The following is a 22,806-nucleotide window of genomic DNA, read 5'->3' as shown; positions in this document are numbered from 1 at the left end:
ATGATAGAAAGAAAAAAAAACTGAGGAACACACACTGAATATGACTTAAAGAACTTGATTACTGAATCCAAAGCAGAAAACTGATGGAAAATAGAGGACTGATAGAAAGAATACCAAGAAGACTGAAAAGAATACAAATTATGACTGAAATAACACTGAATAAGACAGAAGATCATAGAACAAGACTAAAATAATTATGACTAAAAAGTGACTGGATTTTACAGGTGAACAGCTGCGTGAATACAAATTGACTCAATGTGACATATGACTAAAAAGAGAGTAATGATAGAATTAACTACTTCTTCGTCACATATTTGTTCTTGAGTTTCTATATTGTATCTGAAAAAGAGACTGGATTTTACAGGTGAACAGCTGCGTGAATGAGGATATGCATGATATGTGCATTGGAAGCCAAGAAGCTCTGTTCATGCAGGTCGATGGAGGAAGGAAAAAATGCTTCGTATTTTTTATGCCTTACAACTTGTGTGCAAACTAACAAAAAGTAATTATGTGCATGAAACAGCCAAACTTCTCTTATGTGGTGCTGTTGAAGGGTTATATTGACCTAAATGGAGGCTCTCAGACAATGAATACCCAGGTGCGGGCAGATTCAAAATTGAAAAGAAAAAATTGAAAAAAATAAAAATAAAGATCAACTTTCGTCAAACTGACCGGAGTCGTGCTTGGGTGCTGCTGACATTGGTCAAACAAGTGATGCGGGTGAACCTCTTCTACATTCACAACAAACAAAGGCGGCTCAGGTCTTGGGTGGCGACTACACGTCCAACAGCACACCAAGCCTTCAGGTAAAAGGGCTGGGAAAAGAAAACTAAAAAGCAAAATGCGGAAACAGGAAAAAAGTGACAAACTTAAAACAGATGATGAAAAATATCAAAAAGGACATGTGATAGGTTTCAATGTTCCTTTTTTTCAGGATTTAGGCATGATGGGTGACTTTGTTGACGACCAGGACAATTCTCCCGTGCAAATGGAGGATCTAGGTGCACAAACAACAGCTTTTGAATTATCCAAGGGAGGGGACGATATATCGTTTAATGACTGTCAAGGAGATCCATGGAGATAAACCCTCTTTGATGATATTCGCTTGGATCAGGTGAGCAAAAATGTTTTCTAGTGAAGAAACTTAGAGAAAAAAACACAAAAGGGTATCAGTAAGCAAAAAAGAATAGAAACTATCATACTAATGGAAAAAAGAAAAAAGGAGATAATTTGACACACATTTAATGATTAACTCGTCACTACAACACATGCAGGTTGATACAAACAATGAAGGAAGAGACGGCTCTTCTGAGAGGGAGCAAAATCATACCTGGAATCTCGATTCGCCGACATGTGTGTACGCTGGTTCCTCTAGACAGTCTCGAGAGGCGGGAACATCAACTGATGCATGCCATCTGCAAGTGCAAGACAACAAGAATGAACATAATGAAAATCAATGAAGAAACAACAGAAGATATTTTGGAAAATGAAAGACGGGCCGCAGAAGGAGGGAACGACAGAACAATTGATAGCGAGCTGAAACCTGAAACAGGGATGCATTTTGCTACGAGGGAAGAAGCTCAAAAGTTCTTAAACTTCTATGCCTTTGTAGCTGGTTTCTCCATATCTGTTGTGTCGACTGCCCGCACAACCAGCAAAAAAGGGACAGAGAAGTTACAATGGTAACACTGAAATGCAACAAGTATGGGCATAATATAGAGGCCGAAATGGAAAACTTGTCTGTACAAGGAAAAAGCACTGTCATAGCGAAGACAGACTGCAAAGCACAAATGCTACTTTGAAAGATGGAAAATGGCGCATAACTAACCTCAATCTTGATCATAACCATGAGCTCAACCCTCGCAGTAGGTTTTTTAGATCTCATGTTTACATGTCTGATGAAGAGAAAGCATTGATCAGAACAATGAAAAGGTGCAACATACCTACGAGGAAGATAGTGGCAGTATTGGCGTACATAAGAGGAGGAATGGACAAGTTACCATACAACAAAAGGAAAGTGAGTAACTATGGTACAACAATAAACAGAGAATTGGAAAACAGTGACGTCATGGAAGTGCAGCAATACTTCGAGAACAAACAAGCTGAGAGCCCTGGATTTTGCTACTCAATGGAAGTATATGCAAAAAACAAGGTCAGGAGCGTGTTTTGGACAGATGCTAGATCTAGAATAATGTACCAAGAGTATGGGGACTGCATCAGCTTTGACACAACATTCCTAACAAACAAGTACAACTTGCCGTTTGCACCGTTCGTTGGTGTTTCTCCACACGGGAAGACGTACTTGTTTGCTTGTGCCCTTATTATCGATGAGACTGCTAACACATTCAAGTGGTTGTTCCGGCAGTTCTTAGCAGCAATGGGAGGCAAGGCACCCAAAACAATAATAACTGACCAAGACAGAGGAATGGAAAAGGCAATAAAAGCTGTGTTTCCACAAGCAACACACAGAACATGCTTGTTCCATGTGATGAAAAAAGCCGAAGAGAAAGGGTGCAGAGTGTTTCAACTGAATCAAGGGTTATATGAGGACTTTCACGACATAGTGAATAACTCATTGACAGAGAGAGAGAGAGTTTGAAACACTATGGCAAACAATGATTGAAACTTACAATGTGGGTGAGGTGAAAATTTTCCAAGACATGTGGGAAGCAAGGAAAAAATTTGTGCCAGTGTACTTCAAGACAAAGTTTTTCCCATTCATCCAAACAACAGCTAGGAGTGAGGGCACAAATGCTTTGTTCAAGAAGGGGGTTGGTGCACAGTTCAGCATGACAAGCTTCCTACGAGAATACCAGAGAATACTAGACAACATCCATGCAAATGAGGATGAGCTTGACCATAATGCAAAGCACAAAAAAGTTTCCTGGAAATCATTCAACACTAAGTACTACATCGAGAGACAAGCACACAGCCTGTACAACATAAGCATCTTCAGAAAATTTCAGCTCATTCTGAATGATGTAACAAGACTGCAAACTAGAGAAGAGGAAAAAATGAAACTATACATGGTGTACCAGGCAAAGAACTACTACAAACAAGAACACGAGACAAGGCTTTATGTGGTGCAAGTGGATACTGAGAAAGAAGATTACTCCTGCATTTGTTGCAAGTTTGAAAAGGATGGCATTTTGTGTTCTCATATTCTGAAAGTGATGGTGCACCTTGAGGTGGATAAGATACCAGACAAATACATAATAGACAGATGGAGGAAACAAGGCAAGAAAATGAATAAACCCAAGGAGATTCCACTCATATTAGATAATGACGAACTGAGATACAATGTCCTAGGGATGAAGCTAATGGGGCTTGGTTCAAACGCATCAAAGAGTCAAAGGAAGTTTGAATACCTGGTATCAGAAATGTTCAGGATTCAACAACACTTAATTGATATGGATAGAGAAGGAGAAGAAGAGATGGATGGGCAAGGAGAACAAACAGAGGAGAGCAACAGATCCAACAAGACAATAGGCACACTGACAACTATGGTGCAGAGTGGGGGCAGCAATTCAACTGTTGGGCTATTGAATCCTGATAAGGCACACACAAAAGGGCGCCCACGAATGATGACCATACAAGAACGCATAAAAACCAAGACATTCTACAAGTGCAGCCACTGTAATGATCCGGGTCACACAAAAAGGAAATGCACTAATCTGGATAAAGTATACGATATCCCCAAAAAGAAGAGATCTAGGAAGACAAACCAGCCAAGCACGGCTGATGGAGGTGATTCCCTATAAAAAACTACTAGAAAATAAATATAGCACTCCATTGACACACTCATATAAAAAATGTGAAAAAATGGTATTGTTATCGACTAACAAAATAACTCTTTTCATGCATATAACAGGGCAAGGACGGCAGAATGCTAGGAGGGAAAAGAACAAAGAGATCTACGCTACCAACATACCTACGGATGAGGTCTCCCAACTGCAACAATGACGTGGCTCCTACCCTGCAACTCTAACTCCATCTGCTTGTAACCTGCATGGATAGAGAACAAAGGAGTAGCCAGGACTATTTACATTTTCTGATTGTACAAACTTCATGTAAGAAAAAAAGATTGAGAGAAAAGAATGTTTACAAAAAATGTGTGAAATACCTTATAAGAAGCAAAGAATATGAACAAAAAAATGAGTGTGATGTTTCCATGTTATTTGAAATAGATGCGAACAGGGACTGATTCTAGACATCTTTGTTAGAGTCTTCATAGCAGTAGTGCGACTGAGCATGGCATCTATCAAAAAAAGAGCGGCGCATAGAGTGAGGTTTTAAAAAAAAATCACATCGATGGAAAAAGTGATACACACTGCAGAATGAAATTAGACACCTACGGGTTCAGACACTAAACTGAAAATGCCACAAGAAACCTAACCATGAACTAACCTGCAATGAAGAACACTAAAAAATTAGATAAAGATGTACCTCCACCATCATTGAGAATCAGAAATAGATGAAGACTCACTTGTTGCTGCACATGACACGGAAAAAATGAAGTGCCGAAGCAAAAGAAGCAGAGAGTGACTAAGCGAATGGGAGGGACTTACTGAGCACAATTTATTCCTTTAGGTACCGACTGCAAGATTAAAATAAGAAACTACAAAAAGAAAAACTGAAGACATACTAAATAAGACCGAGGGAAACTAAAAGAAAGAATAGAGAAGAAGATCTGACGCCAATCTGAACAATTAATAAAACTGGAAATAGTGAAAATTACGGGAGAACAAACAAAATGATAAAGTAAATGATAGTCTGTCTCAGAATGAATACGTATGACATAGAAGAGAAGATTTTTCTTTACATGAAAAAAGAAGTGGCCACCATTTACAACAATATGAGATGCTCGTACTACCAACGACAACTTCCTCAACAGTTCCATTGACCACTACACTACACAAAATGATCTAGATGATGCTACAGAATTTTTTTAAATGAGCTCTCTTCTTCTCTTGATGCCCATCCAAACAAGCCTAGAAACAGAGAACGACACCGCTATCATGGAGGATCGCTGACGAAGTTACCCTATCAAAGGAAAAAAAACGCACATCATAAGACAGTTAGAAAAAATGCAAAAAAAGAATAAAAAAGATGCGAAAAAATACAATTTAAAAAATGAGAAAAAAACGAAGAGTTAAAATGAATAAATGAGAAGAAGAACCTGTAAGTTGAAACCAGTGACAAGGCTCTTGTCTGCAGTGTTTTTCTTCCAAAAGAAAAGTTGGTTCATGTACTGAATTCTTATGTGTTGGATGTCTTCATGTGAGAAAATCTTGCGCAGATCCAAGGTTGGGTCCCATATCTCCATTATCTTTGTTGCAAACACTCCACAATCATTTCTTAAAAAGGAGGTGATGTTTCAGAAAAAGGGGGATAAAAACAATAATAAAAACAGAGCAGGTGGGAAAAGAGAGCCCTGACCCATTATTCTGCTTTGGCACGTGAGGGTACATCCTTTTGAAAATCTTGAAATTATGCTGGTCTGTTTGGAAAATGATTTCCCACAACTTGATGAAGTTATTGATCTGCATGTAAATAAAAAAATGATGAAAAAAAGAAACATAAAAATTAAAATCATATAGATGGGGGGAAAGCATTTAGACAAAAATGATGTGATGTATAAAGTGTGATGGACAGAAACAAAAAAAAAGGTGATGAACAACTTACAAATTTCTCTCTGGTAGACTTGTGAAGATATGAGTCCTTGTCGTAAAAAGAATCCAAGAAAGCAAAAAGTTTCCACTTGAAATTGACAACAAACACTATCCAATGGTTGTCGAGGCATGTGGGGAAGAACAGCTGATCAAAAATACAAAAAAATAAACACACACAAAAATAGAGTTAGAACAAAAAATATCAAAACGAAAAAAAATAGAACACAAACAAAAAAGGAAAAAAATGACAGAGAAGAACACACCGTATTTGACAAATCTAGCCGTTTACTCCTACTTGCTGATGCTGCCCCCAAAAACGAAGTGGCAATTGATCTTAGTTTATCGTCTTTTGGGTAGTTCAGAATATACTCCTGCGGGGAACAGACAAATACATGACCAAAATGGTAAAGTAGAGGGAGGGTAATGTACACCAAAAATAATGACATAAAAAACAAGCGAAAAGAAAAAAATGATAGATGCTGAGCCAAACTAAGAACATACGCCAATGTTCGGGAAGAAATGGTGCCTTCCAGAGATTGAGGGATGACGGTCCTCGAAGAACTTCCGACAAAAGCAAGGGATCAGGAAATTGTCGATGTGCCCTGTTGGCATAAGGCTTTGTCCAAGTGATACGTAATTGCAATGAACCATTGAGTACGTCAACGCATACTTCCTGTTTGTTCGCCACATAGAACAAAAAAAAAACTGATCAGGCAGGGCCACACTTTTCTATGGGCGAACAGGAATAATCGAGTCGGTGTTCTTGGTCTTGGCGATTGCCATCTTCTGATGAAACAACATTTGATCGACAATTAAAAACATCTTGCTTACCATGAGCTATTCAAGTAGAACTAGGAAACATATCACAGGATAGTGAAATTAAAAACCTTACTTGCCTACTTATTCACTAATGTTTATATTGTCAGTAACTCAAAGTATCAGACCTTAGCTGGTCTATCTAGAGTATAAAAGCCCTAAACTTGTACTAACATATTTCAGCATGAAGCACTGACTTGAGCTTGTTTTGAGGTGACACTATACCAAAATCAACAACGAGAGAGCCAAAAGAACACTGGGAACTTTTTCACAGGCTGAAAGAACACAAATACACATGATTTTTTTTCTCAGTCAAAGAACTATGATACAAAGAAAACGCCAATGACAATGAGCACTGCCCTTATACGGGGCAATCGATCTGACAACAATATGTTGAGCATGAGCCACCAGCAACACACACACACTCCAAGAATCCAGCAACAAAAAAAGATGGTTAACTGCCACAGCCTTGTAAATCCGTACAGCGTACAATGGCTTGCCTGCTGTTGGAGGCAGAGAGTTTTGATCGATCAATCAAAGTGTTAAAAAACTAGTGAGATGTTTGACAACTTCAAAATGATATACTACAAAATTATGATATAGTACACACATAAAAAAATTGAAAACAAGACCAATATGTAAAAATATTTAATAAAAAAGGCTAAAAAACTGATGAACATACCTCTGAATTCTTTTTGTATAGGCAAGTTCGATTATTGAGTTGTAATGCATGCACTCTTAATTTGACACAGGGAACTTTTCATTTTCCTCGATTGGGAGTTCCAAGAGACTTTTTGGTCGCAAAATGATCAAATCATCATGTCCACCTTGATTGAGAACGGTGTCCGGTGCAAGTTCATCGATAATGATATGATTATCAGTGTCGTCTGGCACATCAACAACCTCTTCTACCCCTACTGTAGATTGGCGTTGACGTTTCGCAATTGGTCCGATTAGATTGTTGTATACAACTATACAAGATCTGCATTCTTAGCTAATTCAATCTGCCGGACACAAAAACTTGTTGGACTGATATCAACGATGTCTGCCTTCCTCTTAGTTGACTGCCAAAAACAAAAATAAAAAAGCTTCAGTGAAAGCTAACATGCAAAAAATCATGTAAAACTGAGCCAAAACGGCTACACATATGCAAAAAAATATAGATTAATTTCAGGACTGTCCAGCTATGAAAATATGCTGACAAAAAATGTTGCTTGCTGATTGGTTGAGCTGCCGAACTATGGTGAGCGTGTAGAACACAGAAAAATGCTGAATAAAAGTACTAAGAAGACAAGACTAAAAAATGACTAAATACGAGAGGTATAACAAGACGCACTCAGGTCCCTATATCCCTCATAGCCTCATAACAAAATAAAAATAAAAAGAGAGTAAAGAAACTAAACACTAACCATAGAGGGGGAAAGATCGGCCAGTGGGATTGGTGCTTGTTTTGTGCCAATGATTTGGCTGGTTTTTGAAAACTTGTCTGCCAATGCCATGAGCTTAGGAGGGTTGTTGCTGGTGCCAATGTTGCAGTCCTATAGTGCATGGGGTGTTAGATGAAAAAACATAGTGACAAAAAAGAAAGAAATGTGACAAACAAAAAAGATGCATAAAAAACTGACCTCGCTGAACAGCTTTGTACGGCCTATTGGTGACATGTGGTTAATCATCTGGTAATTGCTCTGCCCTGCCTCAGGAGGTGCAATCTGACCTCCAACATCTTTTTTTGTGCCGGTAAGACTGATGGAGCGTGTGAAAGTGCCCTAGCTGTGTTGCACACTAAACTGCAGAAAAGAGTTGCGCTCCTTCACCCCTGCTGGGAATGTGTTAATCAAAGAAAACTCCTGCTCACGATGCATTGTGTTGAACACCCTAGCCCTGACCTTCTTCACTACTTCCACTTCGGGCACTTGGATGGGGAAAAAAGAACAGAAGAGAAAATTAAGACTTGACTGCACAATTCATAGAAAAAACTAAACTTAAGTACCAAAGAAAAAGAAGAAAATAGATTTACCTTTTTCATTGCTGTGTTCAACAATTTTAGTAATCGCACATTCTGGGGTTGCTGCAGAAAAAACACAAAAAAAAGATGTAAAAAGCCACTAAAGCAACGAAAAGAACACAGAAAAAAGGGGGAAATAAAAGAGGAACATGGAGAAAAAGTGCACGAATGAACCTAAAGCGTCATGCGAGTCGTTATGAACTAACGACAAACTGTTCTCAACAACAGGTTGCAACGGAAGTTTGTTGTTGCTCGTTCCTGTGTCGGAATGCTTGCTAGCTGCAATTGATGAAACCATGTTTTCGTTGATCTTGACAGTTGTTCGGTTGATGTTGCTCTTAACGTGCTTGAGCTTCTCATTCACATCACTGCTTTCACCATACTCTGCTTTCCAAAACAAAAGACACATATACTCACATAAGTAAAATAAAAAACGTTTCTATGAAGACCACAAAAACTAAAAATAACTTGACAGTGATCAAAATAACTTTCAATTAAAAAAACAGAGCAAGTATCCGATGAGCTTCTCAAGTAAAAAAGAGCCTGAACACACTAAAAAATGCATACCGCGGAAACCTTTTTTGTGAGTTCTATCATCCTCACTTGATATGCCCATCTTCTGTTTCGCTAATGATCCTAGTTTTGAAAGGGTGCCCTGACCACCAGCGATGAAAAGAGATGATACTCCGGGTCTAGATAGAAACTTCAACACATTTGATGCTATTGCTTCCTGAACATTTTGAAAACCAGACTCCTTTATGTTGTCGCAGTGTGCGCTGCCAATGATGCCCTGAATAATCTGACAAGAACAATAATATAATAACACAAAAAGAACTACACTGAAAAAATGACAAAAAAACCTGAGAAAAAAACTTAAGGAAAAGATAACAAAACATAGTAAAGGCAAAACTAAAACCTGCCCATGTAGAACGTTAGCATAAGATGACAACATTTCCTCTTTGAAAGATACTGACATTGATCCTTGTTGTATAATGCCGTGATGAGCACCAATTTCAGTTGCAAACAGATGCTGCGTCGTAAAAAAATGATTGATGCAGAAAAAAGGAAAAATAGTCAAAAATAAAGACTATTTACAGAAAAGAAAAAAGGATGCATGTTCCTACCTCCCTTTTCAACTACTGATAGAAAAAATGTTCAGCACAAAAATGCAAAAACATCTAAGACACCTCCTTTTTGAACGGTCTCCTTCCAAACAAGTTGCTCTTCTTCCGGTCAAGTTCCGAGAAATGTTTAATCAAATTACCCTTCCATGCAAGAATCCTTGGGGCGCCTTGCTCGACCACCCTTACACCAAAGTCAAGCTTATCTAAATACAACACCTTCAAAAAACACACAAAAAAAAACTTAGAGAAAAAAGGAACAAAACAATAGACGGGGTATGTGTGACCAAAAAAACAAAAAGAACAAAAGAGATACTGAACACTTACAGCCAAGCAATATATGCAGAAATCAAAGGCTTTTGGTTTCCTGCCGGTTTCCCTACCAAACAACACATATTGGTTGATGCCGGCCAAAATCCATTGGTAGACAAGAATACACATGTCGAATCCCCTTGTGACAGTAGGATCCTCCAGAAGGAATAGGAAGTCCGTGTGTGTATGATCATTTGAAGAAGGGAACAGAAAGTGTAGGGTAACGCAGCAGAAAACACAAATTTTCCGACCTACGCATCAGCCCAGGACCACTATGGAGACTGTATACATGGTTTGATCTTTTTCGTTACCGACTCGTAGCGCAGCGGGAAGTAGAGTCGATGACGATCGCCGGTGCAGATCCCCGCAGCTAGGATTTACAACCTCCCAACCGCGAGGATGTAAACCCTCATATGCTCATCAGACAGCCCTCCGGGAGGCGGTCGAACAGCCCCCCCCCCGGACGGTGTCGCGGACAGCCCTTCGGGAGGACCTTCGAAACTCGAACGGTCACTCGGACAACCCTTCGGGAGGACCTTCAAAACTCGGACGGTCACACGGACAGCCCTTCGGGAGGCACTCACGAACTAAGACCGAAACTACGATCTCTCTACAGAGTTGCACACATACGGTGTCATCTATCCGGCAGGGCTTCGCCGTCCAGAACTAGTTCCTGCCGGAACCCAGACAGCCTTACGGCTCTACGAAACTCTTTTCGTGGGAGGGAGAGAAGAAGCCAGATAATGCATGGCATGTGTATGAGAGCAAGGGATGAGTGTGGAGGGCTGCCCCTCCACCTCTATTTATAGGAAATCCCAAGGGGGTAGGGTAGTTTCACAAAAAACCCAAAATGCACATGAATGAAGTCCTTCCACAAGGACCTAAGAGTGAAACCAATCAACAAGAGGGTCCCCAAGGGGGGATACCCCATGTGGCCCAAAAAATGTCTCCTATCCATCCATGTCATCCCCAAGATCTTTTGGAGCAAAGCCCCAAAAGGTGGCTTTCCATAAAGTAACCATAAAGCTGATTTTCACTATTCACGACGACATTTTTCAGCGTCTGATCGAATTGAAAATATTTATGTGGGCTAAGAACATTTCCAGTACCCACTAAAATGATTTTCAACGTGTTCCGAAACAATTCCGGTTTTAGTGATTTTCATCTGCGAAACGCATCTGAAGTGGCTCCGGCAGCTCCGGAACATTTCTGGTTTTTATCTCAGAAAATTCCAAAAAGCTTCCAGAATGATTCTGGCATCCTCCAAGAATTATCAGGCATGTGCCGAAACCAATTTGACTTAATAGTGTATCCCGAAACAACTTTTCGGTATCATCGAAACTTATCCGATGACCTCTCTCTGCGGTACGATTCCGCTGTCCGAAACATTTCGGTGTCCGAAACTTTTTCGGTGATTTTCTCTCAGACTCCCTGTCTAGTATTCAGCAGATAGATGACCCTTAAGTGTGTGACCCTATAGGTTCGGTGAAGTATAGACATGACCCGGAACCCCTTCCGATCAATGATCAACATCGGAGCCGTGGACACCCATATTGACCCATATACCCACACGAATAAATATTCGAGTGAACCTCCTGTTGCCGTGTGCTATTCCTGTTGCTTCGCGATATGTTACAAATACCCGAGGTGAGACATGTTGGCATTCCCGTGGATCAACAACTTGTCCACTATGCTAGTTAGCTCGTTACCGGTTTTGTTCTCTTTTCCCGTTTGGTGTTCCGGCATCCCCGTGATCAAATCACAAAGTGTCTGGCCAGACGATGATGGACACCGTAACACCGAGAGGGCCCGATTATATCTCTCCATCATCGGAGGAGCAAATTCCAATCTCGAGCTATCAAATTACTTAACATACTTTCCCATGAACCCGTAAGCCGCCGTAATAGCCATCCAGTTACGGATGATGTTTAACAAACCCCAAAGTTCATGAAGCAAGCATAAAGAAACTCGATACTCTCATGGTCTAAGGAATTATGCAAACATTAACTATCTCTGTGTTATAAACCATTAACTTGTGACGAATGTATCTCATAGCATAACATCAATTCGGATCGATTCAACACAAATGTCCTTCCTGACATTGTGCCCTCAAAGTTGCTTGGCATAGACATGCCCATGATTGGGAAAACATAATCATCATGCAATACTTGAGCTAGTCTTAGAGGCACGACTAGGAATACATTTTACCGTTTATTATTCCACACGTGCATATGGGTTCTCCCCAGAGCCTTTATGGATATACGGGCTCGGGAACCACAGCAGTTATAGCATGGAACATAAACATAATTATAAACAGGGAGATAATCAATAACATTTATTATTGCCTCTAGGGCATATCTCCTACAGACTCCCACTTGCACTAGAGACAATAATCTAGCTTATGCTAATGCACTTCACACCTGTGGCACACTGGTGTAAATATGCTTCGCTTGTGGTATAGCCTGATGTCCAACGGATCTGACGACTTCAGCTCCGTGTGTATCTTTGCATGTCCTCGCGTTTTCACGTTTTGACAAAATTCATATTTTGTGTGGACTTGGCTTTGTATGTATGTGAATCACAGGTCGAACCTGGATTCCTTAGACTGAGTTATGGAGCAACTACCTGCAGTAGTGTCCCATTGTCAAAAGCCATCTTGGAACCATACTAAGTTCATGAATGAACTATATGATTCAACATCTTCTTTGTCGCTTCTAAAGCGTCAACATACTTAGCCCTTGTTATAGAATTCGCCACAGTAACTAGTTTGAACAAATTCCAACTAACTGTGCCACCACATTGTGTGTTATACAAAACCCTTAATTTAAATCGAAAATCACATGGAGAAAAGATGAAGACCGTATCGATGTAACATTTTACAACAAACTCTTCATGATCTCTGCTTGCGAGAAAACCATGTCATCAGTACTTACTCTAGTACTCTGTGACATCTTTCACTGTTGTCCCATGATCAGTAATTTGATCACTTTGGTATCCATACTCGCAACACCTTGAAAGTATCGGACATATCTGGCTGTTTTACATACCATGGGAATACATGATTAATCCAAACACAAGAGCGTGTGGAATCTCCATCGTGTATTTTACTCATCAGTGTTTTGGGACACCGAGTCTTGCAAAAACTCTTTCCATGTGACTTCGGCAAGAATCACTCCTTGGCGTTTTAAATGCTAAAAGGTTTTAGCATCTTGTCAATATGTATTCATTGCTTAGCCCCATTAGGTAAATCTATCTCCATAGATCATCATGCCTAATATTGAGGCTATTTAGCCTAAGCACTTCATCGAAAAACTATTTTGAAATGAAGTCCTAATTCGTGTCAAGAAATTTATTTCCAATTACCAATGTGCCAAGCACATAAGGTTTTTAGAAATATTATTACGCTCCCACTTACTTTCTTGAATTATAAGCATCTTCGTTACCCATTGATGAAGTCAAAACCCCTTTGACCATTTCATCAAAACACGAAGATTCCAACTCCATTTTGCTCACTTCTGTCCATTGCTGGAACTCTGAAGTTTGCATACCTACTAGCATCCTCTGGATCGACAAATTACTTTGGACTGTATCATATACAAGTCCTAGCTTTCATTTCCACCAGATGGAAATCCTTTTATCATCCATGTTTCATATCTCATGATTGAAATATGTATTAATTGCTAGTTCAACCCGAACCGACTTGAAGCATCGCTACGGTGAAACCACCTCATTGTAGTCAACTCCTTGAACTTGTTATTTCAACAAGTTGAGTTTTATGGATAAAACATTTTTATCCGTATCAGTTTTAAGTTCCATAAATATTCGTTAGACTCTAAGTCTTCCGAAAGGTGTATCGAGGTTTTAATCTTGAATCACTTATATGAAAACTAACTCGGGTTGTATTGGCATTTAGCCAATTCCGGAGTTAGGGCCCATCAACGCTTCCTTGTGTATCGTAGGTATATTGTTGTCTAACAACAATATCTCGTTTGCGCACCTGAGAGGTTTGCATGAGCTTTGCCTACGTGGTTCAGCTGCAAGTTCGACCGAAGTCCATACATTTTATTGTAGAGACTTCCGTATCAGTCGCAGTAGGAAACTCTGGAATTTCTTTCAAGGTCTCTTTCCTTTGATCTGATGAAGATACTGTTTATCTCGTCGAGTTGCACTATTCTCCCACTCACTTTTTAGAAAGAACCATTCTCTTTAAAAGCATACCGTTCTTTGTGGCAAACCTATTTGCCTCGGTATAGTGAGGGAGGAATACCCAATGACTTGGGATAACCTACAAAGTAGCACTTGTCTGATTTGGAATAGGTTTGTAGCCTTTTACACAAGCCCCATATTCCAAATGTTAAGAAAAGATACAACATGGTTGGGCGTACCATACCATGGCTTCATTTCAACAGACCTGATGAAGCTCTTTTCAGTGTAAAAGCCGTAGTATCTAAAGCATCACTCTTTAAAAGGGATAATGGCAAATTTATTTATGTCATCTTTGATCTTACCATGTCATAAATGGTTCGATTACATCTTCAGGGACTTTCCACTTGAAGTGGTGTTCCCGGAGGTGCAAGTTTATGAAACCCCTTTCACAACTCATTAGACATTCGCTAAACTTGTAACTCAAACTTTCCTTTCTGCAATCGAATTGTAGAAACAGAATTTTCTTGTTACAATAACTTCTACTTCATTTTTGAAAACCTTTCGAATGATTTCAAAAGATCCAGACTTACGTCTCATCAAGTAAATATCAACATATCTACTTGAGTCATTTCTGAAGATAGATAAATCCACTACTTGCAACAATATTTATTGAACTACATACATCAAATGTATGATCACCAATAAGCTTTGTTGCTCGCTCCTTATGGCCTGTGAACGGTATTTCAGTCTCTTCACTTTTCGGAGGAAAGTTGCAAGCGTCAGATGATTCAAATTCAAACGACTTCAAAATCCATCATAATAGAATTTTCCATGCGGGTTTCTCTAATGTGACCAAATGCAGTGCCACACTTGTGTGGTATTCTTTTAGTCTTGCGACATTCAGCGTCAGTGTTTATGGATGTACCATATTACCATCAATATTCATAACATACATCCCATCAATGATGGAAGTATGGCCCTTATGTTATTCATAATTCTGAATAACAATTGTTCTTTTCTGAACGACCCTCTTGCATCAAACATTGTGCAATGGCTAGAGTGTATGAAACTCTAAAATGAATTATGAAGGTAAACCCAGAGGTAATGTATTAATCAATATTCATAACATACATCTCATTCATAATGAAAGTATGGCCCTTATGTTATTCATAACACCGAACATGAAAAGTTCTCTTATGAACAACCTTCTTGCAAGATACCTTATGCAAAGGGCTAGAGTGTGAAACTCTAAAATGAATTATGAAAGTAAATACATGGGTAATACACCGATGGAAGGTATAGTAACATTTACTATGTTCCATGTGTGTATCTCAACCTCATTCCTGGCTAGTCTTTCAGGCCATAGTAGTTCTTGCGTCGAGTTGCAACAGAATGCAATCGAGCGTGCATTTTTGTGATTAACTCACAATACCCAAGAATTAGTGATTAACATGTTTAACCATAATTCGCAAGAACTATATCTTTGACCAGCCTTCTATACATCAAAAACTTGTATGACATTCATACATGAGCTGGATATTCCAGTCTTCTTTATTTTTGCCTTTATACTTCTAACAGTTTAACTTTTAGTATTTCTCCTCTCAAAAGAAGCACCCAACTTAAGAGTGGCATTAGCCCCGGACTTCCTAGGCGTGTAAGTCATACTAACACCCTTTGGACACTTCCTTTCTCTTTAAGTTGTTGTTTTATTCACCTTTCATTATATGACAGGCGTTCTTCTGGATCCCTTTCCCAACAGTCAAATGCATAGTAAACACTTTTACTAATACTTGCAAACAAACATTGCTTTGTTTGTATCTGAAAATAATTTTCAGTTCCATGAATATCATATAACTATCCCAACTTTCGAAGTTTGGGTTTCATGGAAGCAAATATATTCCACTTGACCGTAACAGAATTCTAGCTTTTGGATCGAAGGACGAGAGTCACATGATCCATAGCATTAGCGGGAGGATACGGAAAGCATGCGATAGGACAAAGTCCTTCTCGACACTTTTGAGGACAATCCTCATATTACGTTACCAATCGTAAAGTTTTAACCAGATATTTAACAGCTATTCAATTTTAATAGAGAAGGTGGAAATGCGAGCCATTATTCTACAACTATTATGCAAACCACACTTAGACAGTGTTCAAAATTAATTGCATTGAGAATTAAACATGTTAATTCAACAGTGCGCTCCCACTCAAATCAATATCTCTCAAAATTGATTGTGAGTGATACAAGACCCACATTTCAATTGTTCGCCATTGGTGTAACACCACTGATGACGAAAAATCTCAACCGGTAGGCCAACTTGCCAATCACATCTCTATGTTACTCTTGTTCATCTTTCGATGCGTGTGTTCCGAGCTCATGACGGTCATGCCTGAACGTCAAGACAACCAAGTGATCTCGCTGCGAGGTCTCAACTCACCCGCCTCACACTTCTCTAATCGTTCGTACCCGTGTGACACGGCGCACCCCGAAAAGATAGGTGCCGTGACGGTGCTACACTTGGGAGAACGCTAACTACTTGGTATTTTTGTGAGAGATCACATAAAAAGGGACTACCACGCAATCAAGAAGGGTGCACAATAAGGGATAAACATCTCAGGCAATTCATAATAGCATGATATGGTATAGCCCTTTCTGACGGAGAAGTATTTCATTTCTTCGTCTTCAGCATACGCGTCGGTGTTCACCTTCGCGAAGATTGCCACCACCTTGTCGATGCACCAGATAATATTGCTATCTCCATAGCGTATAAAATTAATGCATTACTTAAGGTTGACACGTAGGTCATTAAAGTGCAATCATATGGCTCCAGCCATCATGCCGAATCATGACACGCAGGTCATGTTAATCAAATTACATCATATAGTCATCTCATACATAATCGAATTAGTATGAGCACTGCTATACCACATCACATGCACATCCTGCAAAACCAAGTTAGACGCCTCTAATCGGTTTATGCAAAATTTATTTTATGTGGCTTCTAAGGTTTTGACTTAAACCGAAGCTACCAACGTTTTATCATCAAGTATGATTATTCAAGTTGCTAGATTAACATCTTGGGGTGTATGAAACACGAGATAATTAAATCTCGAGCCCCATAATAAACTTCATCATACGCATGACCCCGCGCAGATCATATCTGCAATGCCCTTTCATTTGCGAATTTCATCTTTCTTTTGACTACGGCAGAACCCAAAGAACTGATAGCACTTCCATGATCAATCAGGATCACGGATTGCCAGAACTTTGTCAAATTCCACCATGCTGTCTCGAGATTGAGCAAACGCAAATTCTAGGGAAGCAAAAAGAACGCCGGGTAACAGATTTCATCTATCACCCGCATAAATAATTTTCAGCAATAGATCTCATCTACTACCTAAATATATTATGCAATACCCATAGATCTCCATGTATTCTAGATCGAAACCTGCATCTACGCATAGCACGGCTCTTGATGCCACTGTAGGGTAACGCAGCAGAAAACAAAAAATTTCCGACCTACGCACCAGCCCAGGACCACTATGGAGACTGCATACATGGTTTGATCTTTTTCGTTACCGACTCGTAGCGCAGCGGGAAGTAGAGTCGATGACGATCGGCGGTGCAGATCCCCGCATCTAGGATTTACAACCTCCCAACCGCGAGGATGTAAACCCTCATCTGCTCATCAGACAGCCCTCCGGGAGGTGGTCGAACAGCCCCCCCGGACGGTGTCGCGGACAGCCCTTCGGGAGGACCTTCGAAACTCGAACGGTCACTCGGACAGCCCTTCGGGAGGACCTTCGAAACTCGGACGGTCACACGGACAGCCCTTCGGGAGGCACTCACGAACTAAGACCGAAACTACGATCTCTCTACAGAGTTGCACACATACGGTGTCATCTATCCGGCAGGGCTTCGCCGTCCAGAACTAGTTCCCGCCGGAACCCAGACAGCCTTACGGCTCTACGAAACTCTTTTCGTGGGAGGGAGAGAAGAAGCCAGATAATGCATGGCATGTGTATGAGAGCAAGGGATGAGTGTGGAGGGCTGCCCCTCCACCTCTATTTATAGGAAATCCCAAGGGGGTAGGGTAGTTTCACAAAAAACCCAAAATGCACATGAATGAAGTCCTTCCACAAGGACCTAGGAGTGAAACCAATCAACAAGAGGGTCCCCAAGGGGGGATACCCCATGTGGCCGGCCACACCCCCATGAGGGGCCCAAAAAATGGCTCCTATCCATCCATGTCATCCCCAAGATCTTTTGGAGCAAAGCCCCAAAAGGTGGCTTTCCATAAAGTAACCATAAAGCTGATTTTCACTATTCACGACGACATTTTTCAGCGTCTGATCGAACTGAAAATATTTATGTGGGCTAAGAACATTTCCAGTACCCACTAGAATGATTTTCAACGTGTTCTGAAACAATTCCGGTTTTAGTGATTTTCATCTGCGAAACGCATCTGAAGTGGCTCCGGCAGCTCTGGAACATTTCCGGTTTTTATCTCAGAAAATTCCAAAAAGCTTCCAGAATGATTCTGGCATCCTCCAAGAATTATCAGGCATGTGCCGAAACCAATTTGACTTAATAGTGTATCCCGAAACAACTTTTCGGTATCATCGAAACTTATCCGATGACCTCTCTCTGCGGTACGATTCCGCTGTCCGAAACTTTTCGGTGTCCAAAACTTTTTCGGTGATTTTCTCTCAGACTCCCTGTCTAGTATTCAGCAGATAGATGACCCTTAAGCATGTGACCCTATAGGTTCGGTGAAGTATAGACATGACTCGGAACCCCTTCCGATCAATGATCAACATCGGAGCCGTGGACACCTATATGGACCCCTATACCCACACGAATAAATATTCGAGTGAACCTCCAGTTGCCATGTGCTATTCCTGTTGCTTCGCGATATGTTACAAATACCCGAGGTGAGACATGTTGGCATTCCCGTGGATCAACAACTTGTCCACTATGCTAGTTAGCTCGTTACCGGTTTTGTTCTCTTTTCTCGTTTCGTGTTCCGGCATCCCCGTGATCAAATCACAAAGTGTCTGGCCAGACGACGATGGACACCGTAACACCGAGAGGGCCCGAGTATATCTCTCCATCGTCGGAGGAGCAAATCCCAATCTCGAGCTATCAAGTTACTTAACATACTTTCCCATGAACCCGTAAGCCGCCGTAATAGCCATCCAGCTACGGATGACGTTTAACAAACCCCAAAGTTCATGAAGCAAGCATGAAGAAACTCGATACTCTCATGGTCTAAGGAATTATGCAAACATTAACTATCTCTGTGTTATAAACCATTAACTTGTGACGAATGTATCTCTTAGCATAACATCAATTCGGATCGATTCAACACAAATGTCCTTACTGACATTGTGCCCTCAAAGTTGCTTGGCATAGACATGCCCATGATTGGGAAAACATAATCATCATGCAATACTTGAGCTAGTCTTAGAGGCACGACTAGGAATACATTTTACCGTTTATTATTCCACACGTGCATATGGGTTCTCCCCAGAGCCTTTATGGATATACGGGCTCGGGAACCACAGCAGTTATAGCATGGAACATAAACATAATTATGATCAGGGAGATAATCAATAACATTTATTATTGCCTCTAGGGCATATCTCCTACAGAAAGCATGACATAACAATCACCATGAAACATATGAAGGTGTTCTCATCGCTAAGATCTTCTTCTGATGTGAGCATATTTCCAAAGAAAGTGACATTTGGAATTTCTGAAAGATTGAACCTAGACATAATGAAACTCCTCCCTCTCTCCTTATTGGGCATCGCTACAACGCCACTGTTCGGCAGACCCAACACAAGATGGACAGACTCCTTAGAAAGAGAGATAATCTTCTGATCGTCAATAATGATTTGGGAAGATATTGTGTCTACGCAACCAACAATCCATCTGGTGAAGTGAGAAGGGAATTCAGTTTTCTCAAACTTCAGGAGATGCTCGAACCCGTATTTTGAGATCACATCCTTCCGGCCAATAGCCATACGCTTGAGTATCTCAGCGAAGTACTTGGTGGCATACACACTATACGCATCCCTTCCTAGCCCTGTTGCTTTTAGCCTTTTATTCTGAAAAACCACATTGAAAAAAGCGGACTAAGACTAACAAAAAAAGTGAATTCAGTGATGCAAAAACATAGAGTTTGTACAAGAGATTCAGCAACCTCGACTTTGATATTAGCGTTCTGACAAAAAATTGAGAATTCCCTCTTGAGAGATTTGAGAGCCTGTTGGGTAAGATGGAAACCAACAAACAGAAACCATCAACATAAAAAAATACTAAAAAAACTAAAAACAAGAAGATAAAACGTACCTCCTTCTTGAAAAAGCTGAATACTCTAACACCTTCTTCCTCCTGGACACAGATTCCTTTAGAGCAAACAAAACAGAAAAGAGAAAAGAAGGAGTTGTTACACATGTAAAAAGACAGGAACAAAAAAAACAAAAAAAGGTATGAAAAAACCAATTAAAATCTACATGGACATACATCATCACTGCATGTGCTACTCTCCTCCAGACAGTCGCTGTTTGACATTTCATTATCAGGATCGTAGCTGTGGTCATAGCCAACGCTGTAAGGTATATGACCTGCATAATCTGCACACCTGCATGTATGGCAAAAAAGAAAGCTAAGAAAAATAGCCTTGAAAGAACATCAGACGTCCAGAACACCCCCCCCCCTCCCCCCATAACACTAGTGTTTTGAAAACTATAGAAAAAGTAAACATACACCAAGATAAGGAGCAGGCTAGAAAGCAAAATAAACTGTTGCAAGCTATACAAAATGAAAAACATGGAGGAAAATACACACTAAGAAATAAAATTGAACAGAACGTAAAAGCTATCTGGTGGGAGCGGAGCTCCACACCTGGCTGAAAGATTGACCAAAAAATGTTGTGCTCGCAGCAAAAAAAAGTAAAAACATAACTAACTACTCCTACAAGATGACTGTGGGCTAGATCAGGGTCATGGCACGAAAAAGCATAATTGAAACAACATAGACAGTGACAACATGATCAAACATACGACATTTGAAAGAATGCACGTGAATACACCCCAAGAATGAAGACATAATGTGAGCTAAGATAACTCTCTAGTCATCGGACAAGATAAAAAAACATGTGGTCATTCCGAAAGCCTTTTCAAAAAAGGATCCGGACACTGGACATCAAACATACTGGTGCTATTATGGAGTAACTCATAACTGAAGGAGCGTCTTAACATCTATTCATTCAGTTTCAGAGGTGGCAAAAAAAGAAAAAATACAGACTACTGAATATGAAATTTGACGCTGCCAAGGGATATTTTAAGCTAACAATCATCAGGGGAAAAAATATTTTGCATTTCAAGGACAAAGTCTGCTGTTCCTGCAAACTCATCGATGCACAGGACAAAAAGACGAGCAAGTTGTTCGTTCAGGTTCAGATAACCAAACAGACTTACATACTGAATTACGAGAAAAAAATTCAAAAATGACATGTGTATAAGGAAGAAAACATAGATCCAAAAGCACATGTATGAGCACAGATATCTAAACTTTCCACTTCCCACTTATGCAGATTAAAAGAGGGTAACTGGAACAAATTCCATTGCGTACACTAGTTTCAGAACAATCTACTGCCTGGTTAGTTGGTGCATAACACAACATTCAGATGATCCCTAAGCCATTCTCTACGTAATCACTCAACTCTCTGAAAAACAAATCACATCCATTACTAACTAAAAGCCATCAAAATCAAGCTGACAACAAAAAGTGGCACCCTACAATTTCTCCACATTAGTACTCCTGCAGAAGAAAAAAAACGCATGCATTCAGTTACCTATCCTCTGACCATCTACAAACATTCCTTGGGCTTCTAAAAAATCTTACAGGGTAACACACTATATGTGGAAAATTCAATCAGACTGAAAATGAGGTCTACATCCAGAACAAAAGAGAACTACATTCAAGACAAAGTTGAGGCGTAATTAGTGAACGAAAACTGGGCGACACACACATACAGGTGCCTGCAGCAAAATTCAGGGGCGTTCTCTGATGAACCACTCAAAAAACTCCCCCAGGATTGAAGAGATTCAGGGATGTTTCTGTTCTACCACACACCTTCCTGGCCGAAACTACAAACAACTAAACCACCCCCTGCTATGGAGGTCTGTGACCGGTGACAATCGCGACGAACTGAAATTCAGAGGGCATAGACATATAGAACAAGAAAAATGGCAGCAGGAAGGAGCGTGATACCTTGCGCCCCGACGGCGCCGACGACTGCCGTCGCACCCACCGACTGAAGCTTGCTGGTGGCGAACACGACGGCGCAGCTCCGCCGAGCTCCTCTCCAAACCGACGTCTAACCTGCGTGCAGCCGGCCCTGTGGAGCACGCCTCCTGCTTACAAGCTCTCCTCGCGGAGGACTCGGCGCGCGCCATCTCCGTTGCTACACACCGGCGAGGACGCCCCCGCCTCCCCTCCGCCGCCTCCGCCCCCGCCTCCCCTCCGCCGCCTCCGCCCCCGCCTTCCCTCCGCCGTCTCCGCCCCGCCTCGGCCCACCCCCCACTAATCCCCTCCTCGGATACAACAAAGGCCGCCGCCCCACAGACTGAATAGAAAATTCAAAACACCTGGTGCTTCGCGGATCGAATAACGTAACCAATAGACCCGCAAACCCGAAAGCCCAACAACACAGAAAAAGGT

At 40.7% G+C, this 22,806-nt stretch overlaps 3 protein-coding genes across 3 annotated transcripts; 1 reads left to right on the top strand and 2 right to left on the bottom strand.

Moving 5' to 3' along the window:
• Window positions 1-2,615: 2,615 nt before the first annotated feature.
• Window positions 2,616-4,133, top strand: LOC123122439 (protein FAR1-RELATED SEQUENCE 4). Its single transcript, XM_044542641.1, has 2 exons — window positions 2,616-3,747; window positions 3,872-4,133. The coding sequence occupies exons 1-2, from the start codon at window positions 2,616-2,618 to the stop codon at window positions 3,961-3,963; spliced, it is 1,224 nt and encodes a 407-aa protein (XP_044398576.1). The 3' UTR covers window positions 3,964-4,133.
• Window positions 4,134-4,783: 650 nt separating this feature from the next.
• On the bottom strand, window positions 4,784-10,262 carry LOC123125319 (uncharacterized). Its single transcript, XM_044545832.1, has 15 exons — window positions 9,942-10,262; window positions 9,681-9,833; window positions 9,410-9,523; window positions 9,061-9,292; window positions 8,668-8,877; window positions 8,506-8,556; window positions 8,114-8,400; window positions 7,898-8,026; window positions 7,171-7,552; window positions 6,174-6,345; window positions 5,936-6,043; window positions 5,686-5,817; window positions 5,440-5,543; window positions 5,180-5,357; window positions 4,784-5,043 (listed from the first exon to the last, which is right to left on the bottom strand). The coding sequence occupies exons 1-7, from the start codon at window positions 10,053-10,055 to the stop codon at window positions 8,255-8,257; spliced, it is 1,020 nt and encodes a 339-aa protein (XP_044401767.1). The 5' UTR covers window positions 10,056-10,262; the 3' UTR covers window positions 4,784-5,043; window positions 5,180-5,357; window positions 5,440-5,543; window positions 5,686-5,817; window positions 5,936-6,043; window positions 6,174-6,345; window positions 7,171-7,552; window positions 7,898-8,026; window positions 8,114-8,254.
• Window positions 10,263-19,682: 9,420 nt separating this feature from the next.
• Window positions 19,683-22,640, bottom strand: LOC123125318 (uncharacterized). Its single transcript, XM_044545831.1, has 5 exons — window positions 22,357-22,640; window positions 20,605-20,722; window positions 20,431-20,486; window positions 20,282-20,344; window positions 19,683-20,186 (listed from the first exon to the last, which is right to left on the bottom strand). Exons 1-5 carry the CDS (start codon window positions 22,539-22,541, stop codon window positions 20,174-20,176), a joined length of 435 nt encoding a protein of 144 aa, XP_044401766.1. The 5' UTR covers window positions 22,542-22,640; the 3' UTR covers window positions 19,683-20,173.
• Between the last annotated feature and the right edge of the window lie 166 nt (window positions 22,641-22,806).

The sequence above is a fragment of the Triticum aestivum genome, chromosome 5D, assembly GCF_018294505.1.
Source record: "Triticum aestivum cultivar Chinese Spring chromosome 5D, IWGSC CS RefSeq v2.1, whole genome shotgun sequence".
Taxonomy (NCBI): Eukaryota; Viridiplantae; Streptophyta; class Magnoliopsida; order Poales; family Poaceae; genus Triticum; species Triticum aestivum.
Note: the sequence above shows the minus strand (reverse complement) of the source record. Positions and strands in the feature narration are given on the sequence as shown.

Excerpts from the sequence above, each read along its gene's own strand:
- LOC123125319 (XM_044545832.1), bottom strand. The coding sequence starts at position 10,055 with ATGTGTATTCTTGTCTACCAATGGATTTTGGCCGGCATCAACCAATAT. Across the intron at positions 9,834-9,941 it reads TCTGCATATATTGCTTGGCT|GTGTTGTATTTAGATAAGCT; the intron begins GTAAGTGTTCAG and ends TGTTTTTTGAAG. Across the intron at positions 9,293-9,409 it reads CTAACGTTCTACATGGGCAG|ATTATTCAGGGCATCATTGG; the intron begins GTTTTAGTTTTG and ends TGTTCTTGTCAG.
- LOC123125318 (XM_044545831.1), bottom strand. The coding sequence starts at position 22,541 with ATGGCGCGCGCCGAGTCCTCCGCGAGGAGAGCTTGTAAGCAGGAGGCG. Across the intron at positions 20,723-22,356 it reads CGGCGCCGTCGGGGCGCAAG|GTGTGCAGATTATGCAGGTC; the intron begins GTATCACGCTCC and ends CCATACATGCAG. Across the intron at positions 20,487-20,604 it reads GTAGCACATGCAGTGATGAT|GAATCTGTGTCCAGGAGGAA; the intron begins GTATGTCCATGT and ends TTTGCTCTAAAG.
- LOC123122439 (XM_044542641.1), top strand. The coding sequence starts at position 2,616 with ATGATTGAAACTTACAATGTGGGTGAGGTGAAAATTTTCCAAGACATG. Across the intron at positions 3,748-3,871 it reads GCCAAGCACGGCTGATGGAG|GGCAAGGACGGCAGAATGCT; the intron begins GTGATTCCCTAT and ends TGCATATAACAG.